The sequence below is a fragment of the Alosa sapidissima genome, chromosome 3, assembly GCF_018492685.1.
Source record: "Alosa sapidissima isolate fAloSap1 chromosome 3, fAloSap1.pri, whole genome shotgun sequence".
In the NCBI taxonomy this organism is placed as follows: domain Eukaryota; kingdom Metazoa; phylum Chordata; class Actinopteri; order Clupeiformes; family Clupeidae; genus Alosa; species Alosa sapidissima.
The window spans coordinates 28,358,503-28,377,025 of record NC_055959.1 but is presented as its reverse complement, the minus strand read 5'-3'; the positions used below and the strand labels follow the sequence as shown (position 1 = coordinate 28,377,025).

General features: G+C 44.2%; 3 protein-coding genes across 5 annotated transcripts; 2 read left to right on the top strand and 1 right to left on the bottom strand.

Annotated features, from left to right (window-relative positions):
• The first annotated feature begins 1,221 nt into the window (after positions 1-1,221).
• Positions 1,222-6,020, top strand: LOC121705421 (kelch-like protein 11). The gene is made up of 2 exons (XM_042086399.1): positions 1,222-1,794; positions 2,316-6,020. The coding sequence occupies exons 1-2, from the start codon at positions 1,268-1,270 to the stop codon at positions 3,901-3,903; spliced, it is 2,115 nt and encodes a 704-aa protein (XP_041942333.1). The 5' UTR covers positions 1,222-1,267; the 3' UTR covers positions 3,904-6,020.
• Positions 6,021-6,671: 651 nt separating this feature from the next.
• LOC121705423 (kelch-like protein 10) lies at positions 6,672-11,814 on the bottom strand. 2 transcript variants are annotated; one of them, XM_042086404.1, is made up of 9 exons: positions 11,674-11,814; positions 11,088-11,192; positions 10,417-10,649; positions 9,563-10,052; positions 8,689-9,303; positions 7,998-8,147; positions 7,663-7,779; positions 7,426-7,517; positions 6,672-7,158 (listed from the first exon to the last, which is right to left on the bottom strand). In XM_042086404.1, exons 1-9 carry the CDS (start codon positions 11,707-11,709, stop codon positions 6,999-7,001), a joined length of 1,998 nt encoding a protein of 665 aa, XP_041942338.1. In that variant the 5' UTR covers positions 11,710-11,814; the 3' UTR covers positions 6,672-6,998. The 2 variants fall into 2 exon arrangements, with proteins under 2 accessions (XP_041942338.1, XP_041942340.1); XM_042086406.1 differs by lacking the exon at positions 11,674-11,814 and having other exon boundaries at positions 10,417-10,630.
• LOC121705442 (cytosolic 5'-nucleotidase 3-like) lies at positions 11,104-18,140 on the top strand. Of its 2 annotated transcripts, none has more exons than XM_042086434.1 (9): positions 11,104-11,310; positions 12,017-12,115; positions 13,020-13,089; positions 13,222-13,268; positions 13,412-13,497; positions 13,802-13,891; positions 14,136-14,298; positions 15,198-15,398; positions 16,192-18,140. In XM_042086434.1, the coding sequence occupies exons 1-9, from the start codon at positions 11,308-11,310 to the stop codon at positions 16,300-16,302; spliced, it is 870 nt and encodes a 289-aa protein (XP_041942368.1). In that variant the 5' UTR covers positions 11,104-11,307; the 3' UTR covers positions 16,303-18,140. The 2 variants fall into 2 exon arrangements, with proteins under 2 accessions (XP_041942368.1, XP_041942369.1); XM_042086435.1 differs by having other exon boundaries at positions 11,961-12,115.
• The last annotated feature ends 383 nt before the right edge of the window (positions 18,141-18,523 follow it).

Here is an 18,523-nt window from a genome sequence, read left to right as displayed (position 1 = left end):
GGAGGCGGACATCCCCCAGCCCCCCCCCCCCCCCCGCCCCACACACATACACACAACTGCACTACCCTATCCCATCCATAGTGTCTTTTTTTTACAAATGTACATACTGTAATTACACTTATACGTAGCCATATTCTACTGCTCTTCATCCTGCACATACACTTATTCTTAATACTATTATAATGTTACTGTCTCTGCACTACTGTTACTACACTACACATAGCTGTACACATCTGTTTATATGGTTCATACTAAATATCCATATTTATTCAGTTTTTCTGTAATATATTCTGTTAATACACTGCATATATCTATATTGTTCTTACTGTTACTATAATGGCACTGCCACTATTGCACAAATCTGTAAATGTTGTTCATACATTTATTCTGCTCTTAAGGTTAATGCTAATACACTGCACATTTATCAATCAATCACACATCAATTTATACTAAACCACCTTCTGAAAACAACTGTATACTACTGTCTACACTGCACTATATCTTTTGTCCTGTCTACACCACCTACTTTGTATATCACATTGTACTTTTTCTGATTTTTTGCACTTCTGGTTAGGAACAAACTGCATTTCATTGTCTCTGTACTTTGCACAATGACAATAAAGCTGAATCTAATCTAATGCAAGAAATGCTAGAAAGTATTCCGCCATAGCAGCCTGTCATAATATTCATGCATCAGATATATTTAGTATCCTAGTTTTCTTTAGTATTCCTTGAAGGGAAAAAAAGGCGACTTCCATTTCTTAAGGCATCACTTGACTGACCACTCTGGTCTGACAGCTGTCTGCAGCCAGTTAATTGTGCCCATCCATATTAGGCTATTGCAAAATTATCTTTATGTAATCATATAGATTACTATCAGAATTACTGTCTTTTTGACAATTTGACATAATAAAATAATTGCATATTTGCCACTTCTTTGTAACACCTCAGCTCTAATGGCACAATAGCCCCAAAGGGCTTGTGTGGCTGGCCAACTTCTGTCTGTGTCTGTAGCCTAACCTGTGTAATTCAACACAAAACCTTTAGCCAACTACCGGGACAACCAAAATGGTTCGTGCATGCCATGCAGCATGTCATAAATGCTCATATTTCACAACTTTCTACATTATAGAGGCTAACCGTTTATTCTCCAGACCGACTGTCATTATTTACTTCCGTGGGTGGTGTCCTGATACGTCAACCTTTCTGGCAACGCCTTAACCGCTTTGCGCATGCCCATAATGTCGTTGATGTTTTGAGTATATGTATGTGTGTCTGCGTGTGTGTCCTCTCTCACACAAGTTTACTACAATTTAGAATATTGTCCTCTATCCCCGGAATGGCAACAGCTGCCCCGAATCCAGAGGACTCGACCCGTGGCGGAAGCGGAGGGTCCAGTTCAGCTAGCTCCCTCGCAGGGGATGGAGACACGGAAGAGGCCGAGGATTTCACGTCGTCCTCCCATTGCTCGGAGCTGTCTCGGCGGCAGAACGAGCAAAGGAAGCAGGGGCTTTTCTGTGATGTGACATTGGCCTTCAGCAGTGGGGCGGCTGGCGCTCAAAACTTTGAGCTGGCAGCCCACCGTTCTGTTTTAGCCGCTGCGACTGACTATTTCACACCGCTGCTGAGTGGGCAGTTTTCGGAGTCGGTCTCTGGTCGTGTTGAGATGAAAGAATGGAGTTCAGAAAACGGGCCAGACCCTGAGACAGTTGAGAGCGTCATTCAATACATGTATACGGGCGAGATCCGAGTCAGCACCTGCAATGTTCACGAAGTGTTGGAGCTTGCAGACAGGTAGGTGAATGCAGATCACAGACAGCTGACTGCAGATGACAGCTTTTCAAGTAGGCTAGTTGACATAGCTTGCACTCCATTGCTGTTAGCGCGTGCTAGCTAAAATGTGTGAAGGCTTTGTGAATGTACTTTAGGCCAATGTGTTGTATTTGAACATAACAAAATGCTGCTGTGCATGTATAACGCAAATATTACTATTGAAAGCTTGTCGTTTAGCCTCGAACTGGGTTTGTTTGGTTTTGGTATACCTAGACATGCTAACTGAGTCCACCCAACCATGTAACCTATTTGTTTTGATTCTAGAAGCAACTGTCAGCAAGACTTAGATACAGAGCATACAGATGAAAGATAACAGAAAGCTTATTCAAATTACAAGAAGTGGCTGTCATTGAAATACCCATGCCAGTATATCCATATCAGGAAAGGAGACATAGATATCTATCAGGCTGGGATATCCTCATCTTGTCTGATTCTGTTTTGTTTACATAAATTTACCCTTCCTCCCTCTCGTGCCATTTTAGGTTCCTTCTGGTTCAGCTGAAGGACTTCTGCGGTGAGTTCCTGAAGCGCAAGCTGAGTCTGACCAACTGTGTGGCAGTGCACAGTCTGGCGCACATGTACACACTGGATCAGCTGGCCCTGCGAGCGGCAGACATGATCCGCCGCAACTTCCATAAGGTCATCCAGGATGAGGAGTTCCTCACGTTGCCCTTTCACCTTGTGCGGGACTGGCTGTCGGACGCAGAGATCACGGTGGACTCTGAGGAGGCTCTGTTCGAAGCAGTGGTCAAGTGGGTGCAGCGGAATGCGCCAGAGCGTGAGCACTACTTTGAGGAGCTGTTTCGCCTCCTGCGACTGCCGCAGATCAAGCCCACGTACCTGACGCGCGCGGTCAAGAACGAACGGCTGGTGGCGGCCAGCGAGGCCTGCCTGAGGCTGGTGGCCGAGGCTGTAGAGGGCCACGCCATCCGCTTCGAGAACCTCAAGTCGGCCGACGTGGAGTTGTGGTCGTCGTACGCCGCATCCTTCCAGCCACGCTTCGGCCAGAACATGGACGTGATCATGGTGGTGGGTGGTGTGTCGGAGGGCGGCGACTACCTGAGCGAATGTGTGGGCTACTTCATCTACGAGGACCGCTGGGTCAACCTGCCACACATCCACAACCACCTGGACGGGCACGCCATCGCTGCCACCGACACGCACGTCTATGTGGCCGGCTCCATGGAGCCTGGCTTCGCTAAGACCGTCGAGCGCTACAACCCCAACCGTAACACCTGGGAGCAGGTGAGCAACCTGACCACCCGCAAGCACTCCTTCGGCCTGACCTGCGTCAAGAACATCCTGTACAGTATAGGTGGCCATGGCAACTTCAGCCCGGGCTTCAAGGACGTCAGCGTCTACGAGCCCGATCAGGACAAGTGGCACAACCTGGAGTCGGCGCCCAAGATCCTGCGCGACGTCAAGGCGGTCAGCGTGGAGGACCGCTACGTGTACGTGACGGCGCGCACACCCGTCGACACGGACAACGAGGACGGCCTGAAGACGGTGACCACGCGCTACGACACCGAGACGCGCCAGTGGCAGGACGTGGACTCGCTGCCCCTAGTCGACAACTACTGCCTGTTCCAGATGGCCGTGGCCTCCACCAACTTCTACCACACGGCCTCGTGCTGCCCCAAGAGCTACTCGAGCGTGCGCGACGAGGCAGCGCGGCAGAAGATCAGCGGCCGCGTCTCGGACGAGATCCTGGAGAGCCTGCCGCCGGAGGTCATCGGCGTGGAGGGCGCCGCCGTCTGCCACTTCCACCAGGACGTGTTCGTCATCGGCGGCTGGAAGAACAGCGACGACGTGGACAAGCAGTACCGCAAGGAGGCCTACCGCTACTGCGCCGAGCGCAAGCGCTGGATGCTGCTGCCGCCCATGCCGCAGCCCCGGTGCCGCGCCACCGCCTGCCACGTCCGCATCCCCTACCGCTTCCTGTACGGCTGCCAGCGCTACCCCATGCCGCAGAACCTGGCGCGCCAGCGCGACCGCATGCAGCAGATGCAGCAGCTGCATCGACGCACACTCACCCTGCGCCGACAGCTGCAGTCGCAGATTGAGTGCTGAGGACGAGGACAAGGACCGTGGCGGAGTGGGGCACTTCTTCGTGGAGGTGACACAGGCCTGTCGAGGGCAAATGCCACCTCTTTTTCCTTAGTGGCGCCACCCCGTACAAGCCCCACTCCCACCCCAGCCGTCCTGTGTAACATCAGTCCATCGTCCTCCCAGATGACACGTAGGGAGTTTCAGTGGCAGAGTGTGTGGCTTTTAAAAGCCCAGGCTAGTCTTCACAGCCATCCGCAAGTCGAGTCCATCCATCATCACGGCATCTGCCACTACGCACGTGGTCTTGACCACCCCCATCATTCCATTTGTTTTCAGATCTTTGCAAGGACGATCAGGATCTCTGCTTAAGGGTGTGCTTGGTGTGAAGGGTGGCCTCAGAGTGGCGTCAAGGGCAAAGTTGGTGGAGGGGTTTCTGGTTAAGAGAGGTTGGTACGCCATATTGCACTGCATCTTAACTGAGTTTCATGCCATGCAGGCTGGTGGCTATGAGAAGTTTCGCTTCGAGAGTAACGGTGAGATGCATTTTATTTTGAGGGCGCCGGAAGGGACAGCCAGTCAGAATGTATTGCATCAATAGGATTTCTAAACAGAGACCAAAATGTGGAAACAGCTTTTAAAGTCACGCACATGTGTTGTGTATTTTAATGTGTACATAGAGAGAACAGAGTATATATAAATATACATATGTATATGAGTGTATCTTCTTGGCCAAATCAATATGTAGCAGGATATAGTGCGATTACAAATCAGAGCTATGAAGGTCTACGTGGAACTATCTTAATGGACAGACCATGTTCCATTCCAATCATATGTCTTAACTCATGAAAGACAAAAGGAAATATTGCCCAAACTGACATTCCAGCATGAAAAACACAAGTTAAATAGATTCAGACCAGACAGCTTAGCGTAGCTAGCTTTTCTGCAGCATTAGAGCACCTTTGTGACTTGCGCTTCAAGCTTTGCTGTTTTGACCGTATTTGAGGTGGGAATCCACAGGTTGCAAAGGTAGTAGTTCAGTCGGGAAAGGACCGTAAAATCCTCTGACGGTCCATGGCTCTGCTCCTTAAAATAATGTTCTTTTGCTCTCCAAGCTCTCAGTTAGGTTACTCTGTTTTGTCTTAATCTCCACCCATCAACAGTACAGGGGTCTACATGGCAGCAAGAGGGAAGTTGAGGAACTCCTAGATGGAAATGCAGAATTGCGACACTATAATTCTAGATGGGTGGAGAGAGAGAGAGATGATTATGTTGTAGATAGAGTGGATGGAAAAGACTGTAAGGTTTTGCCCTTCTGTCTCAACATTGTTTTACATCGGATTTCTGACATTTCTGTTATCACATTTCATTCCACTACATATTGTTACATTGTTGTTCTGAATTGTGTTGCTGTTGTCATTGTTTTTTTTTTTTGTCAATATTTGTAAACAGGCATATCCTCTGAGTTCTTAACTAACTTGGATGGGTAAAGCTATGTTGACTTAACTGGCCTTCATCTCTACGGTGCAGCATCTCCCTGTTTTGTGTCCTGACACGCCCTGTAATCTTCTTTCTGAACTCGTTTCACAGTGGCAGAACCTTTCCCTTCTGCCTCATAATCCTAATCCAGGTCTGCAGTAACTGGATGCGTTTTTTTGTGTGGGTGTACAGGACCGAGCACCAGAAAGTTCCGTTTATGTTGGGTTTGTGTGGGACAGGAATGGTGAGGTAATGAGAATCATAGGTTGGGGGTAAGATGTAATGTGTCTATAATGTGTGTTAAAGTTTATCCATCTGCTAAGCAGAGCTTCAAAGGTGAAAGTGCACTTTACAGCACAGATGACTTTATTATTTACTTTTGTTATGTACTATTTACCATGATTTATGTTGTATTTAAAAGGAGCTTATGTTAGATTTTGCTTCAAAGTACTGAATGTTTTAGAGGCTAACTTTCACCTCATCAGTTTTTGCCTCATTGATAAAGCAGACCAGAGACCAAATATCATTTTATATCCGAAGTATCCAAGGATATTTACCAGATGGCCGATGTTTTGACCAACTCTCCAGTCAGTTTTCGGTTGCACATACATCTGTATCTGTCATTTATAAATGTCATTCCAATTAAATTGAACTTTACTAAATACCAGATGTCATTTTTTCCCTCTATTCTTATCTTTTTCCTGTCTGTATTTCATCTATGCAGCCTGTTGCTGTTGTACTATGTTGTGTTCTCTTCTTTCTTCTTCTTAATCTGACTACTCCAAGCTTTGTGCCTGTATATTGGATGATTACGCACTTAATGGAAATTGTATTCTGAGTCAATTCCAAGTTGTTTGAGAGGCTTATAAAGAATGTTTTTTTTTTTTCAACTCTACAGAGTTTGATTGCTACTATGTGACATAGCTTGACTATTGAATAGGCCATGTCTTATGCATAATTTGTCATAAACCTATGTCTGATTTAAGTTTGTCTGAGATATCACCGTAATGTTTTGCCAGGAGGATGCGTTAAGATGAATCTGATTGTACAAATTTGTATGAAACATATTTTGACACCGTTCTGTCTTAAGTTAAGCCATGTTGCTATCTCTGAGCCACAGCAGAGAGGGAAATGGTTTAGAGGAGAAATGCATGCTGAACAGTTACTGAGCCTGCCGAATAAATCATGCAGAAAGATCAGCCATTTCCTAGCTCTTTGCCTGTTTGTATAGCAAAAAAAATGAGTCATGAGTATATTTTAGGCTTTGCATGTCATGAACCTTGTAATACTACAAAAACAAAATGATGAAATGCTGAAATGAAATAATTTTTAATAGATTTTTTTCCATTTAGTGGTAAGTGCTGTCTAAAGAAATTCATGCAACAGACACTAAATCCATGTCCATACTTCAAACCAGCAAAAGTGTAAATGACGGTCGCCTGTATCATGAACCCCACCCTCTTTAAGAAGAAATAGAAAAATATATGGATGCAATAAAAAAAATAAATAGAACTTCTAATTTGTGTCTGCCTTGGTTATTTTCCCCCCCCCTGAGCACTTTGGGAGGAGCTTGGAGCATTTTATTAATGTCTGGTGGGTGCCTGTGTCTAGTTAAGAGAGAGGGACATTGGTCCAGGTTCTCAAACAGACAGAATGCTGTTGGAGGTGGACAGTTTAAGTTCCTCCCTCGGGGTCTGCATGGCATCGCGGGGGGCGGCATACTCTGCCACGTTGGGCAGGCCTGGCACCACACAGCAGCTCAGGGCGCTGCGGAAAATGCCCATGTCGTGGGCATCGTACCTGCAAGGGAATCATGAAACATGAACGTTTATTATTCAGCACTATAATTGATAAGGTATGCTGTATGTTGAGATGTTATTCCATTTGTTATGCTATTCTAAGACGGCGCTATCCACACTGTAGCAGTACACTGGGTCTGTGCTTGTCACATGAAATGTGCTATAGAAATAAACTTGACTTGACTTGACTGTAGTGGCTTATGATTATATAGACTAAATTGCATGAGTGTGTGCATGATTTTGAGGAGGTGAGGAGTTGAAAGTTTACCATTCGTCTGTCTTTTCATCATAGCACTCCACATTGAATGTGGTAGTGAATCCGTTAAAGCCACCCACCACAAACAGCAGGTCATCCACAACCTGAGGGGGGAGGGAGAATATATGTGGTACACCTGTTAACATACACCATAAATGCTTAAGGGGTCTAGTCTTCTGTGTGACTCTGACAATGGCCTGTGAAATGTGGCAAAGAGCATTGAAGAGAAGTGATTGTGAGATGGTGCACCTCAATCCCAAAATTGCTGCGTGGGTTGAACATGGTTGGCACGGCGCGCCAAGTGTTGGTCACAGGGTTGTAGGCCTCTGCATTTCGCAAACGGTTGGCACCATCAAAGCCTCCAACCTGAAGAAATGAAAACAACAGAGAACAACATATCAAATACAGATGTTAGGGGGGGAAATAACAATGAAGGGAGAATGTGTGTTCTCATTTCTTAGGCACACGGAGAGATGATCAAGTTACATTCAGAGCATCGAAAGCAGGTTCCCTCCCCACTGAGATATAGAAGTACTATGATTGAGGCACTGTATGTTTTTGAAGTTGTGGGGGGGGGGACCTACCGCATACACATGCTCCCCATATGCGATCACTCCCACTCCACTGCGCCGGCTCCTCATCGGAGCGATCAGCGTCCACTGGTTGGTTTGGGGGTTGTAGCACTCTGCCGTGAACAGGCACTCATTCCCGTTGAAACCACCACCAATGTACACCTGTCAATAACAAATCACTTTCATATCAAGTCTGAGAGCTACTCCTCACTCAGTGTTAGAAATTAGTTTTAATTTAGGCTCTGGGCTGTTAACTTGTCAGTTTTTTTTTATCTTGAGTGTAAGTCACTTTGATACAGCTGGTGTTTTCAAAGCAACACAATGTAGGTATTTTACCTTCAAATAATGGATTTAACTCCTTTTCCTGCTTCACTGACTTTCAATATGGAGAATGGAGTTTCTAACATTGCCAATGCATGCCTGGATTGCCTGATATTGTACAATGCAATGTCAAAGGTAGGAGCATGACCCTTTTTGTGGGATTCAGTTAAATTGGGTACATCCTTAGCACTAAACAGGTACAGTATACCCAGTTGAACCACTACCCATGTTGAAAACTGGCAAAAAAAGGAATTCCTACATTGTGTAACTAAATGTGCTTTACAAACTAGACTGCTTTTCCACAGAGAAAATGCAAAGTGTGCTTGCTCAGCAGCAGCAGAGGGTCACCAAACTTGAGTAGTATAAAAGTGGCTTGACCTACCTTGCCATGCAGGGTCGTGGCACTGGCGTCACTCCTCTGCTCGTGCATGGTGGCGATGAGGGTCCATTGGTTGGTCTCGGGCTCATAGCGCTCGGCCGTGTTCAGGCGCATGTAGCCGTCGAAGCCGCCCATGGCATAGATGCAGCCGTCCAGTACCGTCACGCTCACGTAGCAGCGGCGCGAGTGCATGGGCGCCACCTGGTGCCAGGTGCGGGTGATGGGGTTGAACTTGCGCACGCTGTTGAAGTAGTCCACACTGTCGAACCCGCCGACGCAGTACACAAAGCCATTCAGGTAGGCTGCACCGTGATAGGCCCGTGGGCTCTCCTCCTCACGGGTCACAGTCACCCAGCGGTCCGCCCTGGCATCGTACGCCTCAATCCCATTGGTGGGGCTGCCGCCACTCCATCCACCGATGGCCAATAGGATAGCGTAAGGAAGGCGAGGACGGGTCAGAGGGTTGGTGAAGTCATTGGAAGGGCCGTTCATGTTGAGGTCATACATTGCCTTCAGGGCATTGATGATGACAGGCTTACACTCTTCGTTGTCCTTCACCAGCGTGTTGTTCTTCACGTTGTTCATGAAGTAATCAGCCGTCATCAAGGCCAAACGAACCTGGATACAAGTCAGGGGAGATAAATAAAGCAGGAGGTTCAGAAGATATGGATGAATACACCAAAGAGGGCACATTACATAGAGAGGGAAAGGGGTGAAAAAGATTAAGAATCATCTCTTCTTCCATTTCTCTCTTCCAAGCTCCATGTATTGCTACAAAGAATGGTGCTGGTGAAATGTGTTGTGAAAGTATAGAAAAAGCATCCTGCAGCTTTGGATCTGTGCAGTCTATTTCAAGCTCTTTAAGTCTGTCTCTTACCTTGGGCAGCAGCACAACGATGTGTTTCTTCCTCTGCTGGGGCTCATGAGCGATCCATCGCTGCACGGCCTCGTAGACCACCTCTTCCTGCTTCGCGTTCAGCTCGTCCTTCTCGATGATCCCGCACAGCTCAGACAGGGACAGCTCCATGAACTCCTCGGAGACCCTCACCATGTCCTCGAAGTTGTGCAGGATGTAGACGTAGGCGCGCCGGCGTAGCTCGGCGCATGAGTAGAAGTCGGCGAACTTGCAGATGCCAATGCAGTTCTGCAGGCACATCATGCCCTCCAGGAAGTCACAGCAGGCGCGCACAATGCCCATGATGGAGAACTGGTCTGCGGCTGCCAGGAGCTGTTGCACGTTCTCGGTCGTGACAGGGATGGTGCGCGTGTAGGCATACTCGATGATGAGGCGCATCATGTCGGGGGAAACGCCAGGGATACCGTAGACTCGCCTCTCTGAGTTGTTCCACTCGCTGGTGAATAATGCTCTGTACAAACAAGAATTCCCATTAACTTTAGTCACTGACACATTTCAGACAGTCATCATCAGCATCACCACAGTTATTACAATCATCCTCCTCATCAGTGATGACAGAAACTATAGTTCCTCTCATTTGCAAGGAAAAAGGAAGTTAGACATTGACCTCTGACCTTTGTAGCTGATAGGCCTAATAGTAAACCTAAATCTACATCATGCAAGAAAGAGGAGGATCCATAAGTAAATAGCTGAAAATAAATCCTTCATACATGAATGCTGGCAGTCTATGAGAAATGAGACTTTTGAGTATGAAAAAAAGAGTACTGACTGAAATACAATCTAAAGGGGTCTCATAGAGGTCCCTTACCACTCACCGGAAGTAGGCACTGCAACTACAGAGAATGTTCTTGTGAGCATTAAACTCCATCCCGTTAATTTTGATGACCACATCACACAGCTTGCCCTCCAGACGGAGCTCATTGAAAATGGTGCAGGCCATGGCACTCATTTTTCTCTCCATGAAGCAGCGCTGGAACTTGGGGGAGGCGGCTGTTCGTTCCTCAGATTCACTCATCTTTGCTGCAGTAGCTACACAAATTAAGAGTGACTGACAAGTACAACTAGATCTGTGTTGGAAGTAACAGAGTTGCTGTTGGTTTGTTCAGAGGCTGAGCTCAACTGAAATGATGCCTCTCGCAGTGTTCTAGTTTGCGTGTTCTAGAACCTCTCATTATAGCATCACTGCAGTAGAATGTACAGAATGCCTTCTTATTTTTATATGTGGCTGATGCATGACTACCAATATCAAGTTGCTGAAATTTAACATGCTGATTAATAAGTTATTACAGCTTAGTGTTTTTATGTCCCAAGCATTGAGGCATATGACTCTACACAATTGACATACAACAAAGAGCATAGAGCTAAGGAAACAACATGTAATGGCTGTTGACACAATGTTTTGAAAGGCTAATTACACACGTATAACAATTTAATAAACTCTGAAAGAATGAGTGCCAATAAAAGGCTGACAGCTATGTTTACTTACCCGGAATGATTTTTCTACATCCTTTGTACTACTGGGGACACATCCGGTTGTCTCTCCGGTCTGACAGCTGCTCGCTGCTGCTCTAGCCAGTTGGTTGTTACAGTGCTGTGTAAATTTGGTTCAGGACATTCTCTGTTCATGTTGTGCTAGCACAAACACTGTTGCAAGCTGCACATTTGTGGTTGTTTATTTATAATAGTGAGCTTCATCCTACGTTAAAATGGTAAGTAATTATACTAACGTCTGCTACTACTTTCTGCGTGCCATTTGCTAGTTAACTAATCTTGTGCATTGAAGCTAAGCTATGTGCAAGAGAGCGAATGAATGACTGATGTGTTTTCACCCTGCACCCACGATTTTCTCCCAATATTTAAGAGTATTTAACGTTACGTCTTCTGAAGCATTCAGCATAGTGCTAGAGCTATCTTTGTTTTTTTACATTGTAGTCATTTGTCTTGCTGGTTATTGTCTAAAAAATAAAGTTAGTTAGTATAGTTACATTAGCGATAGGTTACTTAACTTAGCTAATGCTAGTCATGCATCCTTATGAAAGCTATGTAACTTTCGATTTCAGTTTGAAAGATACGTTCGTTGCAGTAAAAATATCCTTTGTCAACTGCATATCTTATATTCAGTCATTGAGGTCTAAATTACCGAGGACCCTTCAATGTTGTCTTGTTGGGGTCGAATGAGCTACGTAACGGACACGGTGACATAACAGCTGGGAAGACAGTCGCGTTTTAAACAATGCATATTCCGACTTAAGCTAATGTGCAGTTTATACCATTGACGATATAAACTGCGCTGCAAGTGAATGTCAAGAATCAGTGGTCATTGCTTGCAGTGGTTTATTTCTGGTAATCTGCTTCACAGGTTGGAAAACAGTCTTAACGTTACATCATTTGAAAGATGTGGCTTTGTGTCTGCAGATTCCTGCGCTGTCAAAATCAACAGTGAGAATCGGAAATCCTCAGAAAGTGGATCAGATTCTAAATGGCATGAGGCAGGCAGGACCTAACACTGTCCAGGTACAACATTGAATTAAATCCCATGTAGTAAAGTTGAGTCTTGAAATAATAGTCTAAGCGAATTAGCCTATAAAAGGGTCAAAGGTGGCAGTAAATAGAGCGAAAGCATATTTGTCATGACGAATGTCTGAGAAACTTCATCGATACCTTTTTCTAGCCGGTGCCTGGCGTGTAGGCCTATGTGTATTTGAATCCAGTAAAGCAATTTGTTACACTCGTTATATTTCCTGACACTGAGACCGTCGGCCCGCCGGCCGACAGTTGCAAGGGTGGTTTTTCCGCTCACAGGCGCTAGGGAGAAGCGAGACGGCCACCATTCAACCCGAAAAAAGTCATATAACTATTTCAATGACTCTGAAGCTGTTAAATGAAGGTAAGATAAGCGAAAAAACTTGCATATTAAGCTAAAAAACCTGCATAGTGTGCCTTTAATTACCTAATCAGTTCATCAAACCCTTATAATGAGTAAGTATGCCAAGTTTGATAAAGATCCTCTAAGCAGCTTGGGAGATATTCCCTAATATTATGATGTTCTAACATATAATTTTGGTCCAATATCCATTGTATTGTGGTACAAAAGGAAGCCCTATTTTTTTTTCCGGTAAGGATTGGTGTTGGAGGTACCTGAAATTCTTAATCTATATAAAATGAGTTCAAATGATACCAAATATGCTTTCGCTCTATTTACTGCCACCTTCGACCCTAATTCGCTCAGACTATAAGTTTAGGTGGATTTAACACTACAGTATTGCTTGTTTGTTTGTTTGTTTTGTTTTTGCTGTTAGTTTAAATGTGGCATATTATCAGGTGATTGCCCTGTAAATCTTAAACATAATGTAATTACCAGCTTATAATGTTATAATGTACAGAAACTCCTGACCATAATGCTCTTTTTTTTTTTTAGATCATCTCAGACTTTGACATGACTCTCACCAGATTTGCTTTTAATGGAAAACGATGCCCTACTTGCCACAGTAAGTTATTCATAATGATAGAATTCTTGAGAAGCATGTCTTGAGTTTGGGTTGAATATTTCAAACCAATTCCAGTTAACCAAAATCTCTGGTTTTCCCAAAATATGAACTGAGTGCGTGTTGTTTTTGCAGATATCCTGGATAACAGCAAATTGATCAGTGAAGATTGCAAAGTAAAGGTAAGAGCCCATTACTCCGCTGAGGGTTTGTGGTTTGTGAATATGCCCTCTTCTTTACTTAGTGTTTATTCTAAGAAGACCTATTGAGACCTACAGGATGTAAGGTGATCTATAATTGACCGTGGTGTCTGTGTTGTCTTCAGTTGGAGCACCTGCTGAACACATACTACCCCATTGAGATAGACTCCACCCGCTCAGTGGAGGATAAAATACCGTACATGGTGGAATGGTAAGTCTTACTTGGTCATCTCTTTCAGTTACCACAAATAAACCATATGGAAGAAAGATGTAACGCACACCATGATGAGGTGCTGGCTACCGGTGTGTAAATTTAAGTAGGAGAAGGAAGGTGCCGCACACTCCGAGTTTATGAACAAAACGTTTTAATGAGCAATAACGTTTCGGCCTATAAGGCCTTCATCAGATCGCATGTATCCACATATAAACCACCCTCTGTTGGCCTGTGTCTTGCCATCTTGCCCTGAGAAAGAAGGAGAGGAAGTGTTTGTGAAGTACGGTGTGGTTTGACACAGGTGGACCAAAGCCCACGAGCTTCTGGTGCAGCAGAAGATCAATAAGGACTTGCTGGCCGTGGTAGTGAGGGAATCAGATGCCATGCTCAGGTTAGTGTGGGAGGGGTCTGGACATCGGCATTCTGTGTTCCTACAAAGCAGCGGTCGTGTTTGTAATCATTAAACACATGTATGTTTATTTATTTTTTCCAATAAACATTTTTTTGTTAACCAATAAACAAACATCAGAAACACAGTAATGTCCATTTAGTGGCATCTTTCTGCATCTTTAAACAATCAGAATGCAGTCTGATCTCCTGTGTCACTGTTCTGCGCTGGTTCCGTTGTTCTGCAGGGAAGACTACCAGATTTTCTTTGACCACTTGAAGGAGCGGAACATCCCGCTGCTCATCTTCTCTGCAGGCATTGGAGACGTACTGGAGGAGGTGATCAGACAGGCTGGGGTCTTCTACCCAAACGTCAAAGTCTTCTCCAACTACATGGACTTTGATGAAACTGTGAGTGCTGTGCTGTTTAGCATGTATTTCCAAACAAAAGATGTATTTCCAAACAAAACCAGTATTGTTTTCTCATCACAATGATTTTTCCCACAAATACAAAATTGTCAGGAGCTGTGGGGAAAATGGATTGCACAACAGTTTCCATCCTTGACCTATTGACAATGACATAATATATTTATGGTTATATGTGTATGAAGATTTGCTATTGGTATTATTCTTTTACTTTTAGTCTAGTCTATTTACTTCTAGTATCTTTTATGTAGGCTTTTATGTATGACTATTTGAAACTGTTTATTTTTAATGATAATGTTGATGGTATATTTTACATTGCTTTGGACAAAAGCGTCTGCCAACCATTATCGTATACATCATGCCTGTTGAATCATTCACTACATTACATTTATTTATTTAGCAGACACTGTTGTCCAAAGGGACTTACATATGTCCACTATATTATAAGGGATTACATTGTCCCCGGAGGGTTAAGTTAACTTGGGGTTAAGTGCTCAAGGGCACAACGGTGGACACCGGGAATTGAACCCACAACTTTCAGGCTGTTGCACACTAGTCCAGCTCCTATTTTTTATTTTATTTTTAAAAAATATTTTTTGGGGCTTTTTATGCCTTTAATTAGACAGGACAGTGGAGAAAGTGAGTGGGAGAGAGAGTCGTGATTAAACTTTTTTTACCAGATCTACTTCATAGGTGTCCTGTTATTCTCAATTAATAGCCACCCCACCAGCCAATCAGAAAAGAGTATTTCTTCTCTCCGGGTGATAACAGTACATTACTTGACTACTGTACATGTGCAATAGTCAAGTAATTTACTGTTATCCTATTATATGTAGCAGTACTGATAAGGCTTTAGTACTGAACTGATATTGTTTGTTCATTAGGGCACATTGCAGGCTTTCAAAGGTGAACTCATCCACACCTATAACAAGCGGGAGGGAGCCCTGCTCAACACCGGCCACTTCCAGGAACTCCATGACCGCCACAACGTCCTGCTGCTGGGAGACTCGATAGGGGACCTCACCATGGCCGACGGGGTGCAGAACATAGAGAACATACTGAAAATTGGCTATCTAAACGACAAGGTACGGTACATACATACATACATACTATGGGATGTCAGAGTACCAGAAAATATAGTAGTCCATACCATTACCAGTGAAATTAAATGATTCCCAAATCTTAAACATAATGTACCATGGTAAAAACTAAATTATCTCATGTTTCTCAATTAAGGTGACTTCAGTCCCAAGATTTCTCAATTTTCATTGCTGTCATTTGAAAACGATTGGCAGAACTGATGATAGCCTACTGTACTCCATGGCAGGCTATAGCAACAGTAAAACTAAACATCAACAAAATAATCTTCATAACAGTAGTACAAGTCACAAGAAATATTGCTATTGAATCAATACAACGGCTGAGGTGCTGGCATCCTTTCATGTTTTCAGAATTTTAGCATCAATTTGGTATTGGCTCTTGTGACATCCCAAACAAACATACATACATACATACATACATACATACATACATAGTTATTACACGGCTCTTCATAATGCTGCAGAATGCTCTATTCACTTGAATGGGCCTTCCCAACGTTCGGTGGTCTGATATTTCTCGATAACAGACTGTTGCTAAGTATAACAGGCCGCTGTTAAGGAAAATGGGTTTTGTGCTTCTTATTCATGTCTTTCATATCACTCCTGGGGTCCTGTTCGCCCTGTTGGGACTTATTTTCCGATAATGACTGACGTTCTATACATTACCCCTTACATATCGTATACACACAGAGAGACACAAAATCTATTGATTTCTATGTATAAGTGAAGATGTGTCATTTCTAATGCGAACCTGTTTGTTTGCCATTCTGTGCTGCAGGTGGAGGAGAGGATGGAGTCCTACCTTAAATCCTATGATGTTGTCTTGGTGAAAGACGAAACTATGGAGGTGCCCAACGGCATCTTGCAGTACATAACTGGCAGCCAGTGACCAGTCTCTCCACCCCAGCCTACCTCAGGCACCCCCCTCCCTCCTCCCACTCATGTCCCTGGACGCTCAGCTCTCAGTGCGGGGTCGGCCCTCTTGCCCCTTCCTTGTGTCCCTGACTGACAGGAAGGTGTCCTGAGGCCCCGCCTCCCAGCTTTTCGAGTCCTGACCTTCCCCACCGCAACATATAGCGCTGGTGGACCCCGTGCTGTTGGCGGGCCATTCTTTTCCCCTGTGGACGTGTGTTTTAAGTGTTGCAGTCTGAGGAACGGTTGACCTGATGTTTTCCTTACATGCACCTGTTTCTTCCCTTTGTCACATTCACAAGTGTCACGTGGAAGTTTAGCTGTACCTCAAAATCCTTCACAACTTTACTATCTTTTTTCATGTGTCACAATGACTGATAAGCCTAATTTCACACACACACAGATTTAGATATACGCCCACATTTCGAACAGAAGGGGGCATTTGATTTGCCCCGAGTTGTTTAAAATGCATGAGACATTACTGGACCTAACACATTTGTACTATGGAGAGCTTCAGTCTTTGGAACATAGTTTGAGCACCTTTACTGGCCATTCGTCTGTAATGTCTGCTGTTCTGAAGTAACTTGCAACAGGTTTACAGAGAGGGTCCAATGCAAGGGCATCAGTGGCAGCCTCACTCAAGCTTATTTGTAAACACCACCGATGTACGTGTTGATAAGGGACTTATTTTGACAGCATATACGGCTGTCCCTTAGTTTGTTATCTAGACTGTGACAATATATTTGGTTTAATCGTTTTTATTGTTTTAGTGTGTTTTTTATGCTTTGCTATGCTGGCAGTGAACTTGATATCCTGATCATGGTTTACTTTTTAAGTCTCATAGTGGCAAAGAAACTGAAGATATCACAAAGCCTGTTCCACTGGTGTTCTATGTAACAGAACCAGCTGAAAGGTCTGTTCCACTGATGTTCTATGTAACAGAACCAGCTGAAAGAGCGCTGGTGGTTTGTTTTCTGTTTCACCCCCAGGACTATGCTTGCTCGGTGCATCAGCCAGAGTGGCTTTAGCATTGTGACTAGTACATCACATGGCACTGTTCCTGGAGCTGCGCCCTTGTACTGAGTGTGGGACTTTGACGTTTGAACGTTTTGCTATGAATGTCAATGAGTGTCCTCACTCGTGGCCTTTTCTGTCCATCCATCGAGTCATCTCAAAGCCACAGCAGCCATTTTCAAAGTATTTGCTTAGAATGTATTTGCATTGTCAGTGGAGTTCAATTTAAACATGAATAGTTCTTTTCTAATTTTTCAGTACTTGTTTTTTGATATCTCTCCAAGACAAAACAATATGTGTATCGATATATAACTGCACTTTCATACCCAGAGGACGAATTGTAAGAACTGCTACTGAATGTACAGTACGTACCAATAAGCAGTGCTTTGTTCTTATGCCAAGGGTTCATCAGTACTTGTGTGCAGTTTTGTTTTTATAGCACTGACTACAACACTGTGTCAGGAAAGATCTTTCCCAGAATGCCACTGTACAGTGAAACTATAAAACAAATTTGATCATCTTTGCACAGCAAGATGGAAGAATTACCAAACAGCAGAACATTCTCAGTGGCAACGTAAAGGCTTGTTAACCCGGTAGTCTGCACCTCATCCAGTTCTACTCCGTGATCTTAGAAATTGTTTCAGAGATATCAGAGGCTTTCTGTCTCTTAACACATGTGTCCCAACCAGCACACTTTCAGGCCATATGCGGCTAATCCAATGGCAGTTGCGTCCATTCTGCATATTGCAATTATCCAGAGTTATGTGTTTTAGACATTTATTAAACATGTTCTTAAGGAAATGTATGTTGTGTGGGCTCTCTGTGAACCAGACTCATTTTAAGCTCTACATGAGTATCATATTTTGAAGGGGAGTAACAGAGTGGTTTTGTATTAACTTCCACAGTTACCACTTATAGTGTCTTAAATTGTAATAAAAAAAAACATGTCTTTCAGTTTACAAACTTTTTCCTCAATGGCCAGAAATTTCTTTTGCACATTTCCAAATAATTTCAACTATGAAACAAGTTGTTCTCTCCATGCTAGGGAACGTACTAGTTTCAGGAGGGCATTTAGGTCATGGAAGAAATTCTCACCAAAATGTGACTACTGGTGGACCCTCTTGGCCCCATTTTCTATGTCAGTCTGGAGGTGAGCTAATCAGGAGTAAGTATGACAATATTTT